The 25,785-nt window shown below is 30.6% G+C and overlaps 2 protein-coding genes across 12 annotated transcripts in view; one reads left to right on the forward strand and one right to left on the reverse strand.

Moving 5' to 3' along the window:
• Window positions 1-25,785, reverse strand: part of P130cas (Serine_rich_CAS and FAT-like_CAS_C domain-containing protein p130CAS) — a 184,693-nt gene that overhangs the window by 89,136 nt on the left and 69,772 nt on the right. The gene's annotated exons all lie outside the window — the stretch shown is intronic.
• The window catches only part of LOC145960529 (prolactin-releasing peptide receptor), a 54,384-nt gene continuing 29,690 nt past the window's right edge, over window positions 1,092-25,785 (forward strand). Inside the window, exons 1-3 of one of the 8 annotated variants that reach the window (XM_083080078.1) lie at window positions 1,092-5,288; window positions 7,273-7,526; window positions 14,427-14,571. In XM_083080078.1, the coding sequence (XP_082936204.1) occupies window positions 4,314-5,288; window positions 7,273-7,515 (1,218 nt within the window). In that variant the 5' untranslated portion in view covers window positions 1,092-4,313 and the 3' untranslated portion in view covers window positions 7,516-7,526; window positions 14,427-14,571. Of the gene's footprint in view, window positions 5,289-7,272; window positions 7,527-8,242; window positions 8,958-10,369; window positions 10,797-14,426; window positions 14,572-25,785 lie in introns of those variants that run through there. The other 7 variants (XM_083080079.1, XM_083080081.1, XM_083080074.1 and 4 more) reach the window with 7 other exon arrangements.

Here is a 25,785-nt window from a genome sequence, read left to right on the forward strand (position 1 = left end):
ACTTTTAAGATTTATATCTTACTCAAATTTTATATAATAAGGAAAAAAATATTCATTGTTGACTTATAAGATTTAAAACAAATGTTTTCAAAATTAAAAATTCTATGATACTATACATATCATAGATTACATATCATGTTACTTAGTGTTTTCTTATTCAGTTTCTACAAATTTAATCTCTAAAAAATTTTTCAAAATTATATACATACACAGTGTACCTCTTCATAATTCATAATTAAAAATATTTCATGTCTCATTGAAATTCCTGTAGTATTTTGTATCTATCAGATTAAATTACATATAAATGATTTTCTTTTTATTATGAAAAAATTATGATTCCATAAAACAAGCATGTAAAATGTAAGGTATAGAGGCAATAATTTTGTTATTACACAACCACATGTATCACACATAACAATATAAGGTAAATATAACGGCAGCTATCAAAGCTGTCAATAGTTTTGATAAAGCTGTCGTTATATTTATTCAACATTGTGTTATTTATATAATGTATCAAACTGAAAAATCTAAATACACTTCTGAGAGTTATTTTACTAACATATTATCATATAAAAATTTTTTTTATCGAACTTAGAATATTAAATTTAACTTCAATAAAATAGAAAAAGATATATTTATAAAAAGTTTAGTTTTGAATAAATAATTTATATAAAAAGGATAGAAAGAGAGAGGGAGGAAATTTTTTGAACAAAAAGATTAAAGTAACTTGTAAAAGTGAAATAAGAAAAATAAAAAAGTATATATATCAAATTAAATAAAAATTATTATTTAAGAAAATACTATTCAATTGGTATAAGTACACATATAATTCTTAACATCTTAAACTTAAGAAAGAGAACGATATTTTTCAAAATTAGAGAAGAAAATAGCGATGTATCGTTCTGAAATTTCATAAAATCTGACTTGTTCAATACTTAAAATCAATTGATATATGCATTTCGATATTATTATAAAATATCTTCGTGTTAAATTATGATCGTGATCATGCACACACGTGAACCACGCGCACGCCTGCGCGGAAAAACCGCGTCGGGGCGAAGTCGCTTTCATGAAGCCGGTGCGCTTCCGATTTTCACGCCTCTCAGTCGCCGATAGGAAGCAGCGCGTGAACCGCCGGCGTCGCGACGCTCCGAGATGATCGTCGCGCGTTACCACGTATTCGGGATGAGAGCATCGCCGTCTGGCGATCGTAGTCTCGATATTTTTCCAAAAATCGCGAGATTCGGCGATTTATTGAACATCCCGCGAAATAAATCGAGCGTGACAAACACGTATACCGCGATATTTTGAAAAAAATGAACAAATAAATCAGTAACAAAATTAAGATAAAAAGTAAGATAAAAAAAGACAGCGCGAGAGAAGGTGCATTCTGATTAGACGAGTGTCGAAGTGTACATACACGCATAACAGATATTCCATATATGTGTATATGTCATTATAAAAACGGTCAATATATATAAATCAATATATATAAAGTAAAATAAATAAATCATAAAATAAAATAAATAAATCATAAAAAAAGCTCCGGATATTCTATATACATATACATATATTCGCGTTGCGTAATATAAAATCGCGCGTGATTATAAGAGACAGATAATTGCATAGAGAATCCTTTTTTGTGCTTGTATCATATGTGCGATTATATACATGTTTCTCTGTCATTATTACTTTTTCTTCGTGTGCGTGTCGTTTCTTCGTTTCGCGAATCCCTCGAGGATGAGCGAATTCCAGTAGTTATATCGGCCTAATATCTTCATGTGATCGCGCGCGTGAAACGTCACGACGTCGCTAAATTAAGAGATTCGTTTCGGCACGAAATTTGGGAGCAACGAGATCCACCGCCAACCTCATCGGAAGAAATTGCCACGGTTCGTCCAGACTCTTCAACAGGTGGCCGAAATCGATTTCGCACATATATATGTGTATGTGCGTATGTGTGTATGCAAGCGTGATCACTTTTCACAGTGCGGGCACACATCAGGAGGCACACATTTATTCCCTTTTTCATATTGGTCGATAATCCTCTAATCCCTTCGTCAGTTTTCCACGAACTACGAAATGTTTAAATGTAGAAGTTTAATATATATCAGAAAGAAAAAAGAAGAAATTACTTTAAATTATTAAAAAATAAAATTGTATGTGACGTGTACAAAATAAGATTCCTATATTTAGTTATTATTAAGTTTGATTGTGTAACAAATTTATGGTGCAGCAGAGATTATTAATATTGACTGACAAATTAGATAGAAATACTTGATTGTTAAAAATAGTAAAGATTCTCTTATATGAATATAGAAACGCAAAATTATACTTGCATTAGTTGTTTTTGAGAAAATTAAAGAAATCTTGTATACGTCATCTTTCATTCTTATTTTCTCAATAATTAAAAAAATATGCGATATAAAAGTGAAATTCGATAATTAATAATTTATTTATTTATTATATTAAATCATTGATAATTCATATTCCAAATGGACATTTTAACAAACGCTCTGCGGTTATCTCGGGAACTTGCCATAATTGTTTCTCGATACTCTATAACCGCAACAAATTCATTAATATTTGCTGTAACACATTGCTCCATCAATAAACTGTATATGTAGATCGCAACGCGCTTCAATTAATCTCCGACTACGCATCGCGCGTTCACGGGTGGAAAACTATTTCCGCCCTGTGCAATTTACAACCTTTCGGTCGCATATAAATAAATTTACGCATGCAAAAGCGGAAGTCGGTGGTACGTTAGAAACAGTCCGTCGGCAAATTCATCGTGTCGCTTCTAGAACAAAATTATTACTCGACGAGAAAGAAGAAACAAAAAAAAGAAACGAGAACGCCGAGCTTTAGAAACACTTTTAGACTTTAAATAACAAGGCAACTTGAGGAATGTCCGGTTCCCTCGAGCTTTTTAAAATAGCTCGTTCGTTGTACTCTCGAGATCCGTGAAAGACGACGTGGCTATTGTGCGTCAACAGTTACGAAACTTTTCGAATATTTGTTTGACAGCTCGACGACGACATTGCCAAAGTTTGCCGACAGTTTCACCCACTAGTATTCGCCAAACGGGTCATAATCGGCGCTCTTAATTGCTCTCTCGTATTCTGTTTCAGCGAGAGGAATGACCGTCGTTCTCCCCAGAATCGAAAGTTTCGTCGCGACATGTTAATTGCCTAACTCTCGTCGCCATTTCTCTCCGGAAACGTCAAAGGAATCGACGAAGTCGCGACTAATGCTGTTAATATAATATTAACAAACATATTATAATATTTATATAATATAAACATAAAATGTAATTAAACTCTTGACATACAAAAACGATTCTATCGACGAGACGATCGAATGTTTCTAAAATATATAGCTGCCAAAGAACAGTGTAAATTATGTACTATAATACAGGAGTGTAAGAGTGAGTATGCAACGACGTCCTGGGAACGAGCCTTTTGATATAAATACCTTTAACAATATTATTTTGCTCGCCCATTCATAAAGCCTCGACATTTACTTACTGCCACCTTGCAAATTAGTGGACAAGGAGAAAAAATCGGTGTTATTTTTAATAAGAATTTTTTGGTCATAATTAACAACTTTCCCACTTTCGCACGAACTTTAATGAGATGATCTTATTGTAAAAAATGCAATAAAATCATCAATAATCTTGATTAAATGCGAAAAAGGGTGGAAAGTGGATTTCTTCGAGATTTAAATACACAATAAAAAAGAAATTAAATGCCTCGTGCAAGAATTGTGATCGTACAACGAAAACAATGTTTTTCATCGAGCTGCTCTTAAATTGTTAACAAAATCGAATGCGCTTAAAGGATTATTGCAGCGAACGATAGCTGCAACGCATACGTGTTATGAACAAAATCGGTGCGAAGTCATTTAGCCCCGACGAGAGATACCGCGGTGCGAAATCCAAGCTAATCTACTTATCTCTCGAGCTATAACTCGTTTATCTATCGGAACCTTATCACGCGGGATCCAGCGATATCGACGTAAATGAACGAGCTCCGTGAGAAATTAATTCGCATCTCCGGGATCGATGATGGCGCCGATCGCGAACACTTCACTTGACTTTGTCAGAGCGCACTCTTCCGATTAACTCGTGGCTCGCCGAATTACATTATCGGAGAACGGGATTTTCCCTCGTTGTTTCGGGAAATGGACCTATCTACGTCAGTGCTATTGATTTAACGCATGATCGATTCGAAATAAAAACGACGAGAAAGAAGACAATAAGAAGAGAGTGAAGGAGGCAGATCAGCACTCTTCTTCAGGATAAACTAAGAATGGTTAACGACACAGCCATGACGCAAATAACATCGGTATCGTCGGTGACATTTGCCGTGCAAAATTCGTCGGCACGCAACTACAGCTACCCGGAGGACGTTACGTCGAACGTGATGGTACAGACAGTATTCTGCGCGTTCTACATCATTATCTTCGTGCTGGGTATTTTCGGCAACGTGCTGGTGGTCTTCGTCGTCGGTCGAAACCGCCAGATGCACACGGTCACCAATCTTTTTATCACGAATCTCGCACTCAGCGATGTACTACTATGCGTGCTAGCCGTACCCTTCACTCCGCTGTACACCTTCTTGGGCGGTTGGGTTTTCGGTAAGACCCTTTGCCACCTGGTGCCCTACGCCCAGGGCGTCAGCGTGTACATCAGTACGTTTACATTGACCAGCATAGCAGTCGATCGGTTCCTGGTGATCATCTATCCGTTTCATCCGCGCATGAAGATCGAGATATGCCTAACCATCATCGTGAGCATTTGGGTGATCGCGCTGGTAATGACCTTACCGTACGGGTTATACATGCAGCTGGAGGAACCTTACACTTACTGTGAGGAGCACTGGCCCAGCGAACCATTCCGCAAGGTCTTCAGCTCGCTCACCTCGATAGTGCAATTCATCGTGCCGTTCTTCGTCATCGCCTTCTGCTACGTGTGCGTCTCGATTAAGCTGAATGATCGGGCGCGTGCCAAGCCCGGCAGCAAGACGAGCAAACGCGAGGAGGCGGATCGCGAGAGGAAGCGCCGCACCAACCGGATGCTGATCGCCATGGTCGCTATATTCGGCGTGTCTTGGCTGCCACTCAACATCGTCAACGTCGTCGATGATTTCTATTCGCACGCCAACGACTGGTCCTACTACAAGCTCTGCTTCTTCATGTCGCACTGTCTCGCCATGAGTAGCACCTGCTACAATCCGTTCCTCTACGCCTGGCTGAATGACAACTTTCGCAAGGAATTTAAACAGGTATGGTACATGTGTGTCGATAAGCAGATATGCATTAAAGTTTACCTCTGCCATCTTGAGCGAGAGGTAAAATCAGACTTTCTCTTCAAGTTGCCGGACAGATTATTTATTTTTATTGCCTCTCTCTTTCATCCGTCAGATATACGGGAGTAAGCGGATTATTCTAGTTACAGGATTTGTATAGATATAGCATTTGGCATAAAATCTATTTTCGCAAAATTGTAGAATATAAAAAGCAGCGTATCAAAAATAGCAGATTCTCGAAAATAAATTTGATGTTATATATTCTCAGAGCCCTTTAAAATTTTAGAATGTGTATTTCTTAATAAAAAAATAATATGAAACACATCGCGCATATATGTATATAATAGAACTATTTAGAACGCAATCTTACATTGATATGCGCAATTTGTCAAAATCATGCGCACGTACGCAATTTTCACGTCGCGCTGTAAAGTAATTAGGGCACGACTATTTGCATCGAAATTACCGGAACTATCGACGGAGGGAGAATCTAATGGTTTGGCGATATACACATCTTACATTCGTTATACAGGGGAAGATCGTGCATTTGAATTAATTTGCAGTATGGCTGTTTTTTGCCTCTGTATTTGCACATGTACGAAACGTGCTTAGAAAACATCAACTATAATAATACTAGAAACAGTCGTGCGCAAACGTACTACATATAAATATTGTAGCTTGCATTCTGAATAAGAGTATCCACAGTCTATTCAAAGATGGTAACGTATTGACGGTTCAAGCATGTTCGCATTTGCTGAAACAGGAATTTATGATAATAGACTGGTTTCTGCTCTTTATTTTTCTCCCTTAAGATTCCTTTGCGCGCTACTATAATAATAAACTCGTAGAATAGAAGATTTGTATCTCGTTGCAGTGTTTTATATTTTGTAGTATTCTCTCGTTCTCTGATACTATTGGAAAATATATTATGTCGGATTTTTCACATTCTTTCATTTTCTTTATTCGTATCGTGTGTATATATTCTCTTCCTTCTATAACTTTTGTTGTATATATATTTTTTCAATATTTATATCTTTATATTATACTGCACAATTTTAACGTTTCATTGTTGTAATGAAGAAATAGAAATATAAAAATAATAATATAATCATCTTTCATATGTGATCAATTTATAAATCATTTGTAAAATAAGATATCTTTTTGTAAATAATTAAAAGAAAATTTAATATAAACAAATTTGATTAAAAACGTTTTGGAATTAATGAAGATTTATTCTCATATTAAGCTATATTAAGCATTTAATATATTAAGCATTTTTCTCGCGCTCGTGACGCTTGATTAATTCTTCTCGATTTGCTTTTAATTATTTTTTAATCATTTATACTAAGTACGTCTTGTGACCACGCCTTTCTATCAATTTCCAACCTCAAGTTCCGCAATAATAAAAACGGTCGTTTGACGACCGTTTCGTAACGACTCTTGGAAAGCCTCTCCATAAACTGCAATTATGGGATCGATTATTAATTTATCGTTTATTAATTTTACCCGGACGTAAAATTGATTTAACCGCACCTTACGCCTTGAGGGATATCACTAGTAAATGGGACTATGTAAAGTTAAACATTGCTCGATTGAACATACATTTGTCGAAGAGATGAGGAACAGTGCTTGTCGAGCTAATAGGGTTGATAATCGTTAAAAAAATTATGCAATGTTTTCAAAAGCTTCCAATTAATTTAGTAAGTTATGAGAATACTATGTGTCTATAATATGTATGTATATTTAACTTTAATGAAAAGTCATTGGTCAGAATAATGGCATAAGTCAACTACGGAGCCAGTTTGACATGAGTCAGTAGTGACAAAATTATATCTTGTTTCAAGAAAGACGCGCCAATAGAATGATATTATCACATTGATATTATGACATTGTTATGATATGTCTGAAATTTTACGTTATCTAGAAATCGTAAAATGAAATCCCGTTAATGTTTTCATAGGTCCTGCCGTGTTTCTCAAGAAACTCTAATGGTGACACTCCGAGGAGCAGGGAGGGCTGCAAGGGAGACAAATTATGTAACGGTAATAATACCTTGCAAGAGACATTGCTACCGAGCAACACGACGCGAACGCAGAATCCCGAGGGATGCGAGATGATTATTCTGGAGCCGACGACAAACATCTCGAAAGAGCAAGATCAGCCTTCGAGCTCCTCCAAGGACTTCGATGATGTGGCTCTGTGAAAACCTGTCAGGTATGCTAATACGTTATATAAAAATATTAGACACATCAGAAGTGGAGCAAACGTTACTATACAATATTATCACGAAAGAGAAAGAAAGAAAAGAAGAAAAAAAGAGAGAAAGAGAGAATAACTCGATCTATTCAAGATAGTGATAATATATTCTTGCAAATGTAGATCCTATCATAATAATCCTTTGTTAAACATTCTCTCATTTTTTAAACAATTGCATTCAAAACAACGTTCAGATTAAAAATAACTTTCTCTCTTATGTAGCAATTTTACAAAAATTACCTTTTTTTTATAAATAATACTGCATCATATTTTTAACATATTACAATATATAAATAGAAATAGCGAATACTAATCATATAAAGATAAGATATATAGTAAATTTTTTAATATTAAAATTTTGATATATTATAAATTAGTTTTTTGTGTATATTTTTATATAAAAATAATATACAAATATATATTTTGTACTCTAATACATGTATATGTATATATATATACATGTATTTCTTTTATATTACACGCCAATTTTTTTATTTTTCCGTGCCAGAGAGATAGAACATCGAGGTTTATAATTCTATCCAGTTTGCCATATAAAGTTTTGTTATAGCGCCAAATGGAACCGCGAATGGACTTTTGTCCTTTGAACCTTTCGCGGAATATGTCTCGCTCTCTAAGAAAATTTTCGATTTTTCTCGAGGTGCTTTGATTTGCAGCACTTTAGTGCGGCAGTTCTATAGAATTCTGTGGGCGCGACGACAGGCTGACAACGCACATATGCACATTCAGCAGACATAATAAAAGAAGAAACCCCGCGCTTTATAAGATCCGCAAGTGCAAGGAAAACGTTGTTTGAACCAATGTTCGATTTTCATTTCTGACGCTGTCGCCGGAAAAGTAGAGCCGGAAGCACAGAGAAATATTCGAAATGCCGAAGTCGTGTATTTTTGCTACGGAGAAATTTTCGCGCGACAACGCAATTGCAGAGAATCCTGTCACCCACTGTCTTGTATTACGGTTTTCGCGCACTTTCCACTGATATGGCATACTCCTTCGTATGGACAGATCGATTTACGTAACGACCGAGAGGCGAAGAGTCGTTCTCGTACGTGCCGCGAAGCATCTTGAAATGAAATTGCAGATGCACCGAGAGAGAAAACTGCTATCGATATTTTCATTCGTTTACGTGAGTCTAATTATAAAGCTGAGTGAAAAACATTTATTAAAACAAGAATGATTCGTACCTTAATTTTTTATATGATAGTTTATATTTGGATGTAATATTTATTCAGTTAAAAATTGTGATGAACAATGATTTTTGCAGTAAAATGTTGAAGAAAAATACGCACATATAAAACGGATTTAGACGGGCTAAAAATATATACAAATTTCGACGATGTTCGACGATGTTTTTTAAATTAAAATAAAATTAAAATTAAAATTGTGCTATTATTAGCAACAGCTGCTATTACTTTAATTATATACCTTAATTATATATAATCGAATTAAAAAATTTTTAGAAGACATGCAATTAACGAGATATATATTTGAATAAAAAAAATATAATTTGATTTCATATATTTTTATTATATTAATTCCCTTCCTTAATTTCTTCTAAATTTCTAAATAAAAAAAGTTTCTTAAATAACTGTTATTTTTAGCCCGTCCAAAATAAAATTTTGGATAAGATTATTAAAAGTCAAGAAATCTAAATAAAATTTGAGTCATTAAACTGAATTTGATGATTCATCGCATATTGAAAGTTTGTTATAGAAGTACATTTAATTATTATCATAAATTAATTTTTACATTTAACGACACAAGTAATATATTTTTTTTACTTTTCCAAATAAATCAAATAATATTATATGCGAAAAGTAATATTTTTATTATGCGATGTTTTTCTGACGAGACAGCCTGTCCGCTATTTTTAGCAATCACGGTCTCTGTTATATCAAACCATTCGATTGCAATGTACAAACATCCTTATTTCTTCTATCTCTTTGACGATCGCCGGTCTGTCACTAGGGAAATACAACACGTAGATAGAATCAAATAAAAAGTTTTTCCGAAGAGAATTTCGTGACACGAGGTATTTTAGCATCGATATAACAATGTTTTACGATCTGAATGGGCGCAGTTCTCTGACCGTAAAACAGAAGAGAACAACGAGAAGAAGTTCGCTAACTCCAACGCGAACGGCCTTCGCAAAGCCGGAAATGACGCGCCGAAAGTTTCGCGAGAGTAAAGATGGGATTAATTTCTCTCGAGGGATGTTCATATATTCAATCGAAGTATTCTCGAAGCATTCTCGATGATTCACTTACGCTGCGGCTCGGTTCGATCTTATTTAAAAGCCGAGTGTAAGTTAAACTTCGGACGAATGAATCTTCGAACGGTACGATATTGAATAGCGACGTGAAATTGCTTATGCAATATTCCATCGTACGACATCGCGTCCCATCCGATAGTTTGCTCTATGGGTATATTGAGCTATGTCTGTTTTCGATTGCGTCATAAATTGGTGGAGTAGAAAATACACACGATAACGTGGAGATTGACGTTTGATGGAAAAAAAAACAAATCCATCGTGATAGCTAAAAACAAGATAAAACACGAAGAGAGATATAATTCACTGTTTTGAAACTTATATAATTTAAATTTTATTGTATGATTATTCTTTTATTGTATGATATTTTAAACGTTAATTAATCTAGAAAAGAGTTATTACAAGTTATTATTTTTATACGTTGTTTAAATACTTTTAATCTCACAATAGGAATAATTAAATGTGAAAATAAAGAATTTTCATAATAAATCTCTCTTTTTCTCTCTGTTACTAGGAAATGAGAAATCCATCGCTGTAAATTCATCCACACATGTATTAGCGAAATAGAATTAAATAATAAAATAAATACAATTTGGCGATTTATAAAAGTAATATAGGCACAACATATTTTCTTTAATTTTTATTTAAAGATGCGATAAATTAAACTTTTGATGTAATATTTTATATCTGTGACAGAATAATAGTCATGTACGTCAAACGTGAATATTGTACGACTAGAGATAATGTCAATTGGAATACAAATCACTGATCATCCCCTTGAATCCCAAGATCGATCAATATCTATACATCCGATGTATCTCAGCGATCAAACAGCTGATCAGAATTGATTAAACTGACCCAAAGTAGTCACACAGTATGCTCTAAGATTCCATTGGCTTATACATGTATATGAAAGATGCTATTGTGCTTAAAAAAACTCTCTGCTTTTTATTATATATAATTTAATTTCTGAATTACACATAATTGCGATTCACATACAACATTTTATTCAAATATATAAAAGAAAAATATACAATTAATTAGAGAAGTTTTTACTTTATATAGAGTATACTATCTACTACGCTAGCTTGTGCGAGCAATTTCAATCCATAATTAAAGAGATTATCTTTTCTTTCTTGTCAATTTTTAGTTATTAGTTTTATTAGTTATTAATTTTAGTTTTTAGTTATAATTTTTATTATTAGTCTTTTATGTTATTTCACCAAACATAAACTTTAAAATAATAAGCTGAAGAAATATATCATATATTAAGCTTTTTCTAATTTTCTATAGATAAAAAAACCGATATCTTATGTAAGAACAAATAAAATTGTTGGATTATGACAAGTGATTGTCGTTGAATTAGATGCTTCTTCTTATGCCAAACGCATGAAGAACATAAGTTTCATGGGACATACCATTTTCTTGTCGATTCTCATCGACGCTGCAATTCAATCCATCCCAACAAACTATCATTATCGAAGAGAATGACAAAGGGAAAGATGCAGAAACTTCTTAATGAAGCCTGTCCGAGTATTACCGAAGTTTTTGCTAAAGGAAGAGAGAGAGAGAGAGACTCGCAGATATATTTCTGAATACAAAACGATTATCAAAGAATAATGAAGGAACTTTTTATTGGCAAAATTGCATTAAACAATAAAATATCTGACAAAAGTGCTATTCTATCTATCATAATACACGAATAATGGAACTGGCAAGAAACATCTGCGAAGCAATCTTCCATTTTTATTAAATTCAATTTTGCGATTGTTTTGTATATTGAGCATGTACTTTTGTATTGAAATCAAGTTGCTTTAAGAAATAAAGTGATTATGAAATTTCATCTCTCGATAAAAGCTAATTTTCGATTATTACAATAAGTTCGTAAACTTTGTTTGATTCGGTTAATTATTAAATATTTTTTAAATATAGATTTTTATCTTTCAAAAGAAAGATTGAAATTTAATATTGATCTTATTTATCTCTATGTATAATAACATTTCTATATCAAACTTAATTATAAATGCTACGTAAATAATATCCTATAAATCAGTCGATAAAAATTACATCACTGCACTAACGAACCAATGAATCTGCTCCTAAAAGTTTTGTTTTCTCGTGCAATTATAGCTATGGATTTAATTATCAATGATGGAAAATTTTATATATAATATAACACACTTTCGTGTTAAAATTTAGTTTGTTTTCTTAACAAAAACAACCGATAACGAAACTAATTTCCTGCAGCGTATTGAATGAGCATGCGATTGCGCGGTCGATGAGCTTTTGCATCAAATTTGCTCGGTCGAACTGTCAACGTCGATCAATTGCTAAATCAAGATAATAACAAATGTTGCGTTGGACCGCTTCGTCTATAATGAAAATCATTGTAATCTCGCTAATTAGAACGTTTGACCAAAATTGTTGGTTACGCGGACGTATATACGTGCCATTCGCGAATTATCTCGTTATAACAGGGAAAATTGATGCGCTCTTATTCATGATTTGGAATCCATATCCTCGATAGAAAGAAGAATATAGAGATAGAACCATAGAAACATAGAGAATCCTTGTCGCGATGACAATAATAATATGGAATTGTGATATAATTAAATTGAATTATAAATATTATAAAAACGCGAATTATAAATATTATAAAAACATGATTAATTAAATTGTAAAGTCGCTAACAAATTGATTAATTGATATATTGATAACAATTTCAAAAATCTATTGCAACATGTATATGTAGCATGTATATACAAAATTTAAAGAGAGTTATCTCTTTTGCATGTATACACATAAATAAGATGGAATCAAAATATAATAATATAAAATAAAATAATTAGCGAATTTATATAAAAAAATTATTAAGAATGAAAAAAGAAAATTATTTGTCTATATATATTTAAAAATTAAAAAAATTGGACGTTTATCCTGAACTATTTTTTGATACTTTTTTTACATTAATAGTTTCAGAAAAGAATTGTAAGATTTACATCTAGATTCACAATCATTAAATCAATACAATATCATAGATTAAATTTTATTAGCAATTTGCGTTTCGACTTAAATGAAAGTTCTTGCATTTTAACAACCATCTCATTTATTAGCCGATTAAACTTTTGTTATGTTACACATCATTACCTAACGTAAATCGGTAATATTCTGCGATAATGATTCTGCATTATTCATTTCTGCAATGTTATAATGCCGATTATGTCAATTTGAATTAAAATTGAAATTTATCGTATTTTCGAAAAGGGCATAGAGTCTGTTCTCGCCAGCTTCATTCGTTTAATTTTTATCCTGTAATCGCATCGATGCGATACGTCGGAATTATATGTTTGTATTCGCAACCAATAAATCGAACAAGATAATGTAACATGAATAGTCATTGACATTGCCAATGAAAAATATTTATTTGAGATTGAGAATTCACAAAACATAATAAAATATGATTTGTGCATATATTATATGATTACAAAAATATAAAATAACTAATTTCTATTAATATAAATATAATTAATAAATTCATATTTGCCGCAAATATAGATATAGTATCCAAATAAATGACAAATATGTGCAGCACAAATTTTGATTAAACAACATAATTCTGGAAATATAAATACAAATTTTGCATAAAATTTTGTAATTATTAATATACTAAAATATTTTTATATTAATTTAATACTGTCTTGAAAACGTTAAGGAAATTCGTTTCGGAGAATTTGTTTATTACTATTCTTTAGAGTTAAACGATTTGTTTAAATATTTTTTGCTGTATTTCCAATTATTAAAAATTAAAAATTAAAAGATTTAATTTTTTGCTGTATTTCCAATTCCATTTCATAAAAAAACAAACCTGAAAACAATTAAATAGTCGATTTTTGTTAATAAAATACAAACGTGATTGATTTGTCATTGCTTTTTAAAAAGTTTCACTCGCCAAACTTATTTTCCCTTTATTCAACTTTAAAAGGCTCTATCTCTATAATAAAATAACCTCCTTCAGGATCCTTATATATATAATCTTTTATTATTTTGGCATAGAATTCATTCTTATACAAGATTAGTTCAAATTTTTCAGTTACATTTTGTATATACTTACTAAAAATTCTTTAAATAATCTAAATTTTCTAATATTCATTGAAATATTGTCCAATGATATTTTATAAATGTCTGCTTCTTTGCAAATGATAAATGAAATATCTAGTTTTCAATGAAGTTGATAAGTAAAGTCGTAGGTAATAAATAAAGGTAATAAATAAATATTATAGGTAATAAATAATTAAATTAAATCTTTTTTTACATTGATTAATTTAATTAAATTCAATGCAAATTTAAATAAATGCAAAAGCAATGTAATATTTTTTTAGATACGTGCTTATTTATTCATTCTACTTGAGATATTTGGATTATAGGTTTTTAAGCTCGCGTCTGAAAAACTTTTTTAGCCTGAAAAATAGCAGACGAAACTCCAACATTATTACAGTACATTAATTACTACAATTTAATTTTAACCTGCATATTGGAATGAACGAAAAATAATTCGTGTTTTTCTTTTGTAGCGATTTAGAAAATGAGAAAACGCGCAGCTTGTTGCAGCAAGTCACAGATGAAAGAGCCGATGAAGAAAGTTGTTTTTTTTCAATTTCACGTTTCAAATTTATGTTCCCTTTAAAATGTTATTTAAATGTTATATATTAAATGTTATTTACACACATAATTATATCAAGGAATTGTTTTGCTTCTGATTTTCCACTCTTTTAATTCTGACAAGAATCTAAAGCGGTAAATTTTTTTATTCGATCTCAATTTTTACAAACTCTTGAAAATTTTTCATCTTTATAATTCTTGGAAAAATTTTATATAATCGAGTCTCGAATTTAACGCGGCTTATTCGCCCTAACAGATCTTCCATGGTACGTAAATTGCTTTCTCTCAACTATTTAAAATGATGAATTGTAGTTTCTTAAATTTTTAGTGATTGATGCTTCTTAATTACATTTCCATTAACAGTCGTTATATCACAGTAAGAGATAATTTCGCTGTCTCTTTGAGGAAAAAAGATACGATTCAAAAATTTAAATTCTACATAAATAATATATAAAATGTTTAAAAATTAATAATATACGAAATGTTTAAAAATTTCTGCTTAATAAAAAATCCCAATTTTATTTATATTATTTACATTATTTATTAAATTAAAAATAATCTATTAAAAATAATCTCGTACAATATAAAATTTTCTGTATTTTGTTTGTTATTTTATTAATTGCTACAATTTTTTCTGACGAGAGATATTAATACTCTGATAAAAAAATTTGCAAGTAATTATCAAAAATATAGCTTTTAGAAATTAATTCCAATTGCTTTTTATGTTCTTGGAAATTTTTTTATCTCACTTTAAGTCACAAACATTCCAGCAAATACATTGGGTCTTGGGATTAACTTGGGCGAGAAATCGTGTTCATTCGTTACCAAAAGTTTTAAAAAGCGAATATAATGTCGGATTTTTATCTTTTTGTAGATTGAAAGCAATCAGCATAATTGCAATTAGTCTCTTCAATCTGATGCATCAAAAACGTGATAACTTTATAGCATTTTACGACAGTACATTTACGACGCAGGCAATAAACTCTTAGTGAGACAAGAGGCAGTAGCACACAAGCCAATATTCTCCTAGATGCAGTGAAATATTGTGACCTAGTTTTTCCTAGAGAGTATAAAAGTCAATATGCTAAGTGTGATGAAAGAATAGCGTTGCACGAGTAGCGTTTAAAAGTTAAATCTCGATGAAACTTTCATATTACATATATGTAAATTTTCCTAAGTTGTAAGAATGTCTTACCATATAGAATACTTTTACCTCTTTTACGCATTCCTATGAATGGTACTAATTATAACATAAATATGTATATAAAAAAAATTCTTTCCATTTCACACATTTTTTCGCACTTTAAAATTTCTGATTATTTAAATATTTTGTTTCTACGCTACATATCTTGATTATAACGGACAAAGTTAGCCTCCTAAAAGTCATATTTTAGTTGCATAAAACTTATCAGTGTCTCAGTATATTATACTCCATGGGTATTAAACGCCACATCGACATAGTCTTTGCAAACAAGGCTGGTAAATGCTTGTCGTCGTTTCACGTGGCGTTCTACCGTTCCATATCGTGCCAAAATTGCACCATTATGGCGAGACGTGTGGTAACTTTATGGTATACAAACTATTTCGTCGCAAGAAGGCCACGGCCACTTGCTTCTCATCTCATATTGTTTCGACACCCACGAGGTGTGGGCGGCTACGACAGATTCGGGCAACTCATGCGCGCGTTGACGAAATCACTTTCGAAAGCCATCGTTCGCGATTTCTCAAATCGAGATTAGTTTCCAATTTTAGCGATAAGGTGAGAATCCTCTGCAGATTTGTAGCTGGAAACCGAGCACAGTGCTATAAACCGTATCGCGTTTATAGCGTTATTATATAGATATCGCGAGAAGTTGCATTAATTGATCAAGTACTTGGTAACGAAGGGTCTATTAACTCGCAATTCTCATAATGCGAAAATCGTGTTTGCGGAAATTTATCATTTGTATTTACATCTATTGTTATTGCTCACTGAACTATTCTGCTGTGAACAATTTGCCTCGAAAATCGTGATAAATCCTTGAATACGGGCACAAGCGCGTTATATACATACGTACACATAGGTATATATTTTTTACAAAAAACTGATTTGAAAAATTCGACGTACAAAGGGAGAATTCAGCGATCTTGAAATAAATACAAAAGTAATATTTACAATATCACAGAATCACGATAATCCTTCCTTTCCATCCTCTATAGAAGGAGTGGACAAAGCCCTTTGAATGAAAAAAAATTTATATGAAAATGTATATACACATCCCTGCTGCGATTTCGTCATCACGTCGCATTCACCGGCGTCTCAGGGACATTGGCACGTCTTTGACTATAGATTAAGCTCACCCACGTGTCGCATTCTTAGGAAACGATCCGGTCTTGAATCGCATCTACGTGGTCGGACACACAAAGTAGTTCGTGTCGGCCATTAGGCAGACTCCAGAAGTTGGAGTACATTAAAATCCCAAATGCCGCCGCTTTCTGTAGGAGTGTCGCTATTAATTTCCTCAAGCACGCGAGGATATGAAGGTATTCACCGAGCGTCTTTCGAGTCGATGAAACTGGGACAAAGAGAGAAAGGGAGGAGGGGAAAGAGAGAGAGGGAGAGAAAGAGAGAGAGAGAGAGAGGGAAAGGGAGAGAATCAACTACTTCGGACCAAAGGATTTGTCAACGGTACCTTTAAGTTGAATTGAGTTCGCGAGAGTTTCATGGCCGACCACACTCGACTGTCCTACCGGGGTCAAACCCCTTAAGGATAGCTTGTTAAGGATAAAGTTGTCTGCTCCAGGAGAAATAAAATAACGACTTGACTTTCGAGATGTCTGGCTATTCTCCGACATAATTCACTTATGTACAATGTCGTATTATGTTAACTGCATTACTACTAGATGCTATATAATACTGAATATAAAAAGACTTTATTCAAAAAATACTAATAGATAAAAAATATCTATTGGATGTACTTGTATTATCCCTCTCTTTTCTATTTTAAATCATAATCATCATCATATTATTTTGAATCATAATTTTTTTTCAACTTTCAACTTTATATTATAAAATAGCAAAATGTTGGGCAAGTATTTTAGTATTTAAATGCAAGTCTTAAAACACGGGAGATTAAAATTTTCATGTTCATTCATTTTACATACTTTGATTTAATCTAGTTTAGTTTTTTGTTCCTTAAATAAAAAATTAGAGTTTGCAGAATAAGAAATTTCGAACAAGTTTGAAGAAAAGAGTTGCTCGTAAAGTTTTTTAGCATAATAGAGAGAATAAACGCACATTTCTGCAGCCAATTATTTCTATTCTTTGACAAAGTCCATATAATATTAAAGACATTTTCTTTCATTATTATAACGAAAGTGTCAATTATGCCAATACGTTACATATATCATTTCATGTTTCTCTAATAAGCTTTATATTCATTTCATTAATTTTTTTATTGTAATATTATTATATATTGTTGCATGAGAGATTCTATCTTCTATATATATATATATTATATTAAATGCTACAAAAACTGATATTTACATATTAATATGTTAAAATATTATTGAAAATTTTTAATTTGACACAACGATATTTATTTTATGGTAATCATTTATAGAGAGATTGAAATGTGAGAGATATAATAGAGAGATTAAATGTTCACTGAACATTTCCGCTTTTCGTGAAACGAAATTACGGCAAGTACAATTTCCGACGTTTCTCAAATCTTGCGAATACTGTCATCTACGTGTCAGTCTTTCGAAAAGGATTAATGGCGCTCATAGTTCGAGCGCTCTTGAATTGGACTATACGAGTTGCAATAAAGGTGTAAGGGGTTCCGTTTGGATGGATATATCAATCGGTCTCTTATCTCGAAGAAAGCAAACCTCACTACGATATTATCTAGGAGTAACACGTATACGAGCGATAATGTTAACGAGATTGTGGCAAGAATTACAACGTGATCGCTTTTTAAGATACGGATGGAAAGAATGGATATTTTTTGTAATTATTCCCTAAATATAATATGTTAAACCGTTTCAAATTAATTGGTAAAAATTTTTATTTTTTCTTCAAATTATTTCCGCGGGAGAGGAGTGAATTAATTTACATCGATAACTCGTAGATATACAAGAGTTGATCGATATCAAACGGTTTCTAGTAAATTATCGAACAGTTTTTCTAAAGGAAATATCATTATATATTTTTCCGGAAAGGGCGAATTGAAATTTGTAAACAGATAACGACGCGGAAATCTTTAGTTACCGGTAAAATGATATCAAATCGCTGATATCGGATACGTTTTCACGAACAAAATGTCAAAGAAGGAAAGGCGAATTATGGTACGATATGGATCGTCTTTCAATTAGAGTTGACGATATCGACCCTCGTCATCGCTAGGCTACGATCATGCAGCTTTTATATCTATACACGATGTCCGATATTTCATTATAATATTCGATATATCTCATGCAATATAATTTATTTTGAATTTGTATTTATACACTAAACATTAAGTTAAGTTTAAATTGTATTTATATCAAAGTATTTGTGTATATATATGAATACTCTCATATTTATTCATATTATTCATATTATTCATATTATTTATCATTACTTAGTTCTCATAATTTATTCATTTTTCTTCCTCTTCTCAAACGATAACTTCATAGATTTCCAACAATTCATAAATTTTCTATATTTTAATAGAAATTCTCTACTTTTAACATCACTAAATATTTAACTTACGATATTGCAATTTATAATATCTGAACTTTATCTGACCTTTCTAGTACTGCAATTTTGTGATATATGAATAATCAAACTCGCGTTAGAATATTTCATGTTAAAACTGTCATGTCTGCTCGCATACAAACATTTAATATAATTTCATGTTTCATTTTAATTCCCTTTGAATCACGGAGAAGTAACGAACTATTATATATTACACGAATTAAAATTAAAATGTTAATAATAATCGAACGAATTATAATACAGATACAATGCACGCGATTTTTTTATGTAAAACGATAAAAAAACATGCAAAATGCATTGAAGAAAGAATACATCTGTGTATATATATATAACAACATTACGTATATCTCAATTTATATTATCTGTTTAGTAAATACAGAGGAAGGTTATTATTTATCGCAACTTTTCAAGCCAAAATCTTACATCACCTTTATAATTAAGCCTCACAAAATTGTAATCTAATCTATTTGAAAAATTTTAAGAATGAAAAATATAAATTTGCCATTTTTATTTTTCTTTGAAATTTCGCCCATGCTTCTTCTTCTCCAATCGCTTGTGACTCGAAAATTATTGGCTCTTTGACATTTTCTCTAATGAAAGTTTGATTTCAAATGAATCATCGAGTTTTACTTTAAAATTAAGATGAAAAGTTACCTTTCGCGATAAATTTTACATCACGCCAGCATACTTTCGCTAGTCGTTGTCACTGTCCACCCTTGTCATGACGAGTGTCTTGAGAGTTGTTATCGAATAACGTCGCGAATAACGCGCGTCTCAAGGATCAATGTCCGACTGATCCCTCGGAAAGTTCTACGATGTAGTATATACGATTCCTGTAGGAAAATCCTGCCACATGTTCCCTCGTGTCAAATAAATCTTGTCGACGCGAGTCTTCTTTTGTTGCTGAATCTAACGAAAATTCGAATCTCGTTCGTTAGACTCTAGTCTCAATGTCGCGGATCGATTTTGGCTTTTCCATCACGATGGATGGGCAACGCAATTGTCTTTGTGGCATTTTTCAATCACCCAATAGCATGGTTGGAATTTGTGGATTTTTACAGAATTCTCTTATCTCCTTCGTTGTATTCGAATCGATTCTTTTGAAAAGATTACACAGTCTTTTAAAAATTAAAATTTAAAATAGATAAAGACTATTTCTTAAAAAATAGAAAATATCTTGTTTTCTCTCTTTCCATATTTATATAATAATCCAAGACTTCTCTGAATATCTTCTGAAAATTATATTCTACATAGAATACATATATAAAACTTTTATATAAAACTTTTCTACATATAAAATTTAATTCAAGATGTTAATATGTAAATAGAATTTAAATTACAAATTCTTTTATACATTTGCTGTTCTTATTTTTTTTTTAAAGAGAGAAAAGTATTTTACTTTTGCTATATATTAGTTATATATTTATAATAATTATTGAAAACTGCCTAAAGGCATTAAATCAAGAAAGAAACAAGAACTTCAAGATTCTATGAATTTGAATGAACTAGAGAGAAAAAAAGAGAGAGGAAGAGAGGTTCGCTCTAATTTACATGTACTTTCGTAACACGACTAAAGTAGTCATGTAATTCGAAACATGAACAGAAATTAGATATAGCTAATTCGATGTTTAATTAATTAACATCTATTTTAATTAATTTACATGCAATACTAATCCTTTGAATATATTAATTTCTTATTTTAAATTTAATCAATAATTCTATATATTTACATAAAACTATTTATATTTTTAGATTACAAAGATTTATATATATATATATATATATATATATATATATATATATATATTTGTCTAATTATATTTTTTGTTTTTTCCAGTTCTATTTTTAAAAAGTTTTGTTTATTGCATTTTTATTTTATCATATCGTTTAAATCGTGGTTTTTATTTTATAACATATATAGTTAAAATAAATGGTTTTAATCCGATTTATATTTCAAAGGCGATATTACTTCAATTTTCCGAAAATTATAAAATAAAGTAATGAAACAATTAAATAATAAAATTATTTATTTCACATGTATATTAATTGCGAGATAGTAAAATCATAATAATTTAATATCTTGACATGTCTTATCTCACATGTTTTGATAAAATGCAGTGAAATTTATTTCTCATACTTTTATTTATTTTTCGTACTTTTATTTTTTCGGCTTATTCGGCGAATTATGTGAATTTATAAATTTCATTCATAATGTTTCATATTTATAAGATTAGAATTGAATTTTTATTCGCAAACTCTCTCACTCTCTCGCGTACAATTTCGAACATTGCATTTCGAACATTCGCTAATATTACACCTAAATAATCTACTTGAATGAGCAGGTAATCGAATTATTCGGCAATTTCGAAATTTGAGAGGATAATTATCGATAAAATAATAATGTTAACCTCATGTTTTCTCGTGTAATTCATTATATCACCTGAGAGCTAAATACAATCACTTCATAGGACAACGAGACTTTTTTTCAGCGGAAAAAATCATAAATCAATGCTGTGATGCAAACGTTACAAATGGTGAGTTGCAGGCATGCTTGGAATTTCTGTTTGTTTATTTGTTTAGAGAATGACAAACACACGAGAAACAAGTTATGCATACAAATATCCCGTATCGTTACATGCAGCGAGCAATGTCTCGAAAATAAAACAAAAATATCTTTTTGTGACACGCGCGCTTTTATTCCTTTCGCTGTTTACTCATCGTTTAATCATGTATGTTAAAATATGTGACTGATATGCGCTTATTACCACCATATATATTTTTATAAAATTTTTATATGTAGAAATGACCTGGGTTACTTTAGTATGTTTCCTTTCATGTAAGGAATCCCAAAGCATATCATATATTTTGCGATCAATTTGGGTATATTTTTGTGATAAAAAATATCGGAATCAATATTTCTTAAAATATCAAGAATTTAGCAATTTTTACGTATTAAAATTTGAATACGTAAATAAAGAAATAAAAATATTACATTAAATATAATATTTAATATAATATCACAAGAAAAAAATTAATTTAATTATTTAAAAATAGTGCTGAAATGTTTGTAATTGATAGAATAAATTATATATTTTGCAGGTAATTGACAAAATAAAATATTTATTGCACATATGCATAATTGAATAAAATATATTTATTTATTTATCTGATTTTTTTAACAAATTTGTATAATAATCTTATGCAATTAAGCTCAAGAATAATCTAATAGTCAATTAATTTGATTTTTAAATAATAATCTTATGCAATTAAGTTCAAGAATAATCTAAATAGAATGTAAACGTTAAATTTATCGTAACTAGTAAAACAATCTCACGAGATTTGTCTGTTATTACATTATTGTGAACGCATGAAGTGTCCCTGCGAGAATAGCAAGCAATGTGTTAATGTGATGGCACTTAACTATTCCGCAAAGATATTAATTTTTCTTGTGTAATTGTTTAATTAAATATAGCGCGAAAAATACATATCGCAATAAGATATTTATATATTTTGTAATATTCAACTAATTTAGGAAACAGTAATAGTAGAGAAATCTAAAATACAGTATATACATAAATATATATTGTACATATTATATATATAGCTGTGTGTTATGATATTATATTAAATATTGAATTCTCTCATTATATGAAATAATTGAGGTTAATGCGATACTAGAATTAATTCCAATTATAAAATTACAAACTTGTCCTGTGAGTTTACAATATCCATGAAATAAATGATAGATTTTTTATAATGACCAAAAATATTGAAATGTCGCATTTAATTGGCCGTCATAAGTTATCCTTGATTATTATCCCTGGGATTATAACAGAAATTTAACGAGAAATTTCATCAATTTCGCGAAACTGATGAAGTTAATGGTTGTGATTAATGACTCTTTTTAACAAGCCTTGTATGAAATTTGCAATATATCGAAATAAAAACTCTTTGCTACAGATACATTTAATTACCGCTACTCATTATTAGATAACAGCAAAAGAGCATGAGAGAGCATGTTTAACTAGAATGGATAATATTTCGTCTTTCTCTTAAGTTTTATCGATCGTGACGTCCCTAAAGAATACTTTCATTCAACGCAATCGCAATAATGTGGAAAAATTGAAGCTTGCGCGAATATTACATTCGCAGACAATTTTCCACTTCATCGCCGTGTGAGGAAATATGAAATGAACATGTGAACGAATCAAGCCGCGGCAAGTAATCAGGGAAATATTTCCTGTCGCTTTACTCAAGTGAAATCCCCCATGAGAAATAAATACAGTGAATATAAACGATGGGATTTTATCACTTTTCCTAAGAATACTGAAACATCGGTTTCCTCATTCTATATAATTACTTTTCACGATTAAAAGTATTTTAATGTGATATTGCAATATATCAGTTAATAATCTGTATAATTAATTTTCTAAAAAGAGAAGAAATTTAGTTTTCCCTTCAATATAAATAAAAGAAAATAATATAAATAATATATACACATATATGTATATTATTTATTATTTTCTTTTATTTATATATTGAATAAAGCTAAATTAAATTTTTTCTCTCTTTCGAAAATTAATATATATATATATATATATATATATATATATATATATATATATATATGTTATGTAATGTTAGTAAGTAGTAATATTAGTATGTAGTAATATTAGTGTATATATATGTTATATTCAGATAAAATATTATATAATATTATTTCTATTATAGATAACATCTGAGTTTAAATGCTTGATACGTTAAATGATAATATCATTTCTACGTTATACTAAATAAAGCTTTCAGTTTATTATTTTGATATTAAAATATAAAATATTTATGTAGAATATATTTCATCTTTTCTTTCTCTTTTTAAAAATCGAATATCTTTCTACACTTAAAACTGATTTTTCTTTTTAATTTCTTTAATCGATGAGTAAATTTAGCGGCAAAATCATCGCCATGTAAAGAACATGTAAATTAATGCTAATGCAGTTTGCTTAAATATAGAACAATATTAGCATTTCTCCGATACGCTCTGATATCCGGAAATGATTAGTGCACATCGCTGATATAACAGCAGCAGGAATGCTGTTTGTATGCAACTGATTACTATTTTCCCTTCTTGCAACTTATATAAGAACAGTTTCCTGCTGATTCATATCCGACGGAGAAAGTAACAAGACTGATTTGCATTTAGAGTGTCGGCACATCTGGAAAAATCTGTTCAGCTGCTAGAGATAGTATGCGCCAGCTTTTATCGCCAAAATTTATTATATTTATTCTGGCATCTCGCGCGTTGCACGTCGCATATAGACGTCAGGTATAGAATCAAATATATTTCAAATAGAATATATTATCGAAAGTTTTCGATAATATTCAAAACTGTTGTAAGCATATTTTGTGTATATTAAATTTTTTCATTATGTTTATTATGTAAAATAACAATATAAGCTTATAAATATTCTGCACTGATTCCACGTAACATGTATTTAAAATTATATTTAATTGATAAAATAATTATATATGTTAAAATATCTATATTAATATCACACATATACCACAATATAGTATAATAATATTATTTTATACATAAATATAAATAATAAACATAATAATATTATTTTACTAATAAACATAATTAAAATAAAAATATTATAATAAATATAAAATAAATAGTATAAACATGAAGATATTATTTTATATATAATTATTATATATATTATTATTTAATATATATTATTAATGAATTCTTATATTAAAATTTTATATACATACATTTTATACACACATTATTATAACTTCTATGAACACATTTATTTATAATTAAATTCGATGACAACAAAATAATATTAGAGTTTAAATTTGCATGGTGTGCGTGTATATACGTATATATATCGAAATTGTTCCCGTTTCTAGCCGTTATATTTCACCGCTGGTCAAAGTAGAATCCGTCGATCGAATAGCGTCGACCAGCACGTGCATCAGAAGCACGATCGCATGCCGGATTTCGTCACAAGTATCGGAGAGAGTTAAAATTGTTCAGTGTAGTTACATATAATGGAACCGATAGCGACGCGTGGACGGTATCCAGAAGCGATGTGAGAATTATTGGTTGGCAATTTTGTAAAATCGATGGCGACGTTTGATTTACACGCCAACTAACGAAAGTCTGGTTATACTTAAAGGAGAAATATTCTTTCGAAATATCGAAATAAAGGAAATTTTAGAAAACTGATGGACGCGCGTAGAAGATGCAAATTTATTTATTAATAAATTTATTAAAACTATTCGAGTTTTATCCGCTTTTGATATCACACGTTGTATTAATCTGAAGTTTTAAGAGAATAGGAAAATAGAGAAAAAAAATTGTATTAATGACAAATAATGACATACATATATAAAAATTAATCGCTAAAAATAATATTCTACTACACATTTATTATCATAAAAATTAAAATATTTGCATATTTTTTTATCGTTAAAAATATATCCTTTTGATCTTTTTTTTAATAAAATACATATAGTTAAAT

Source organism: Camponotus vicinus, unplaced genomic scaffold (assembly GCF_025532165.1).
Source record: "Camponotus vicinus isolate PSW18456_S1 unplaced genomic scaffold, iyCamVici1.0 SCAF_10, whole genome shotgun sequence".
Classification (NCBI taxonomy): Eukaryota; Metazoa; Arthropoda; class Insecta; order Hymenoptera; family Formicidae; genus Camponotus; species Camponotus vicinus.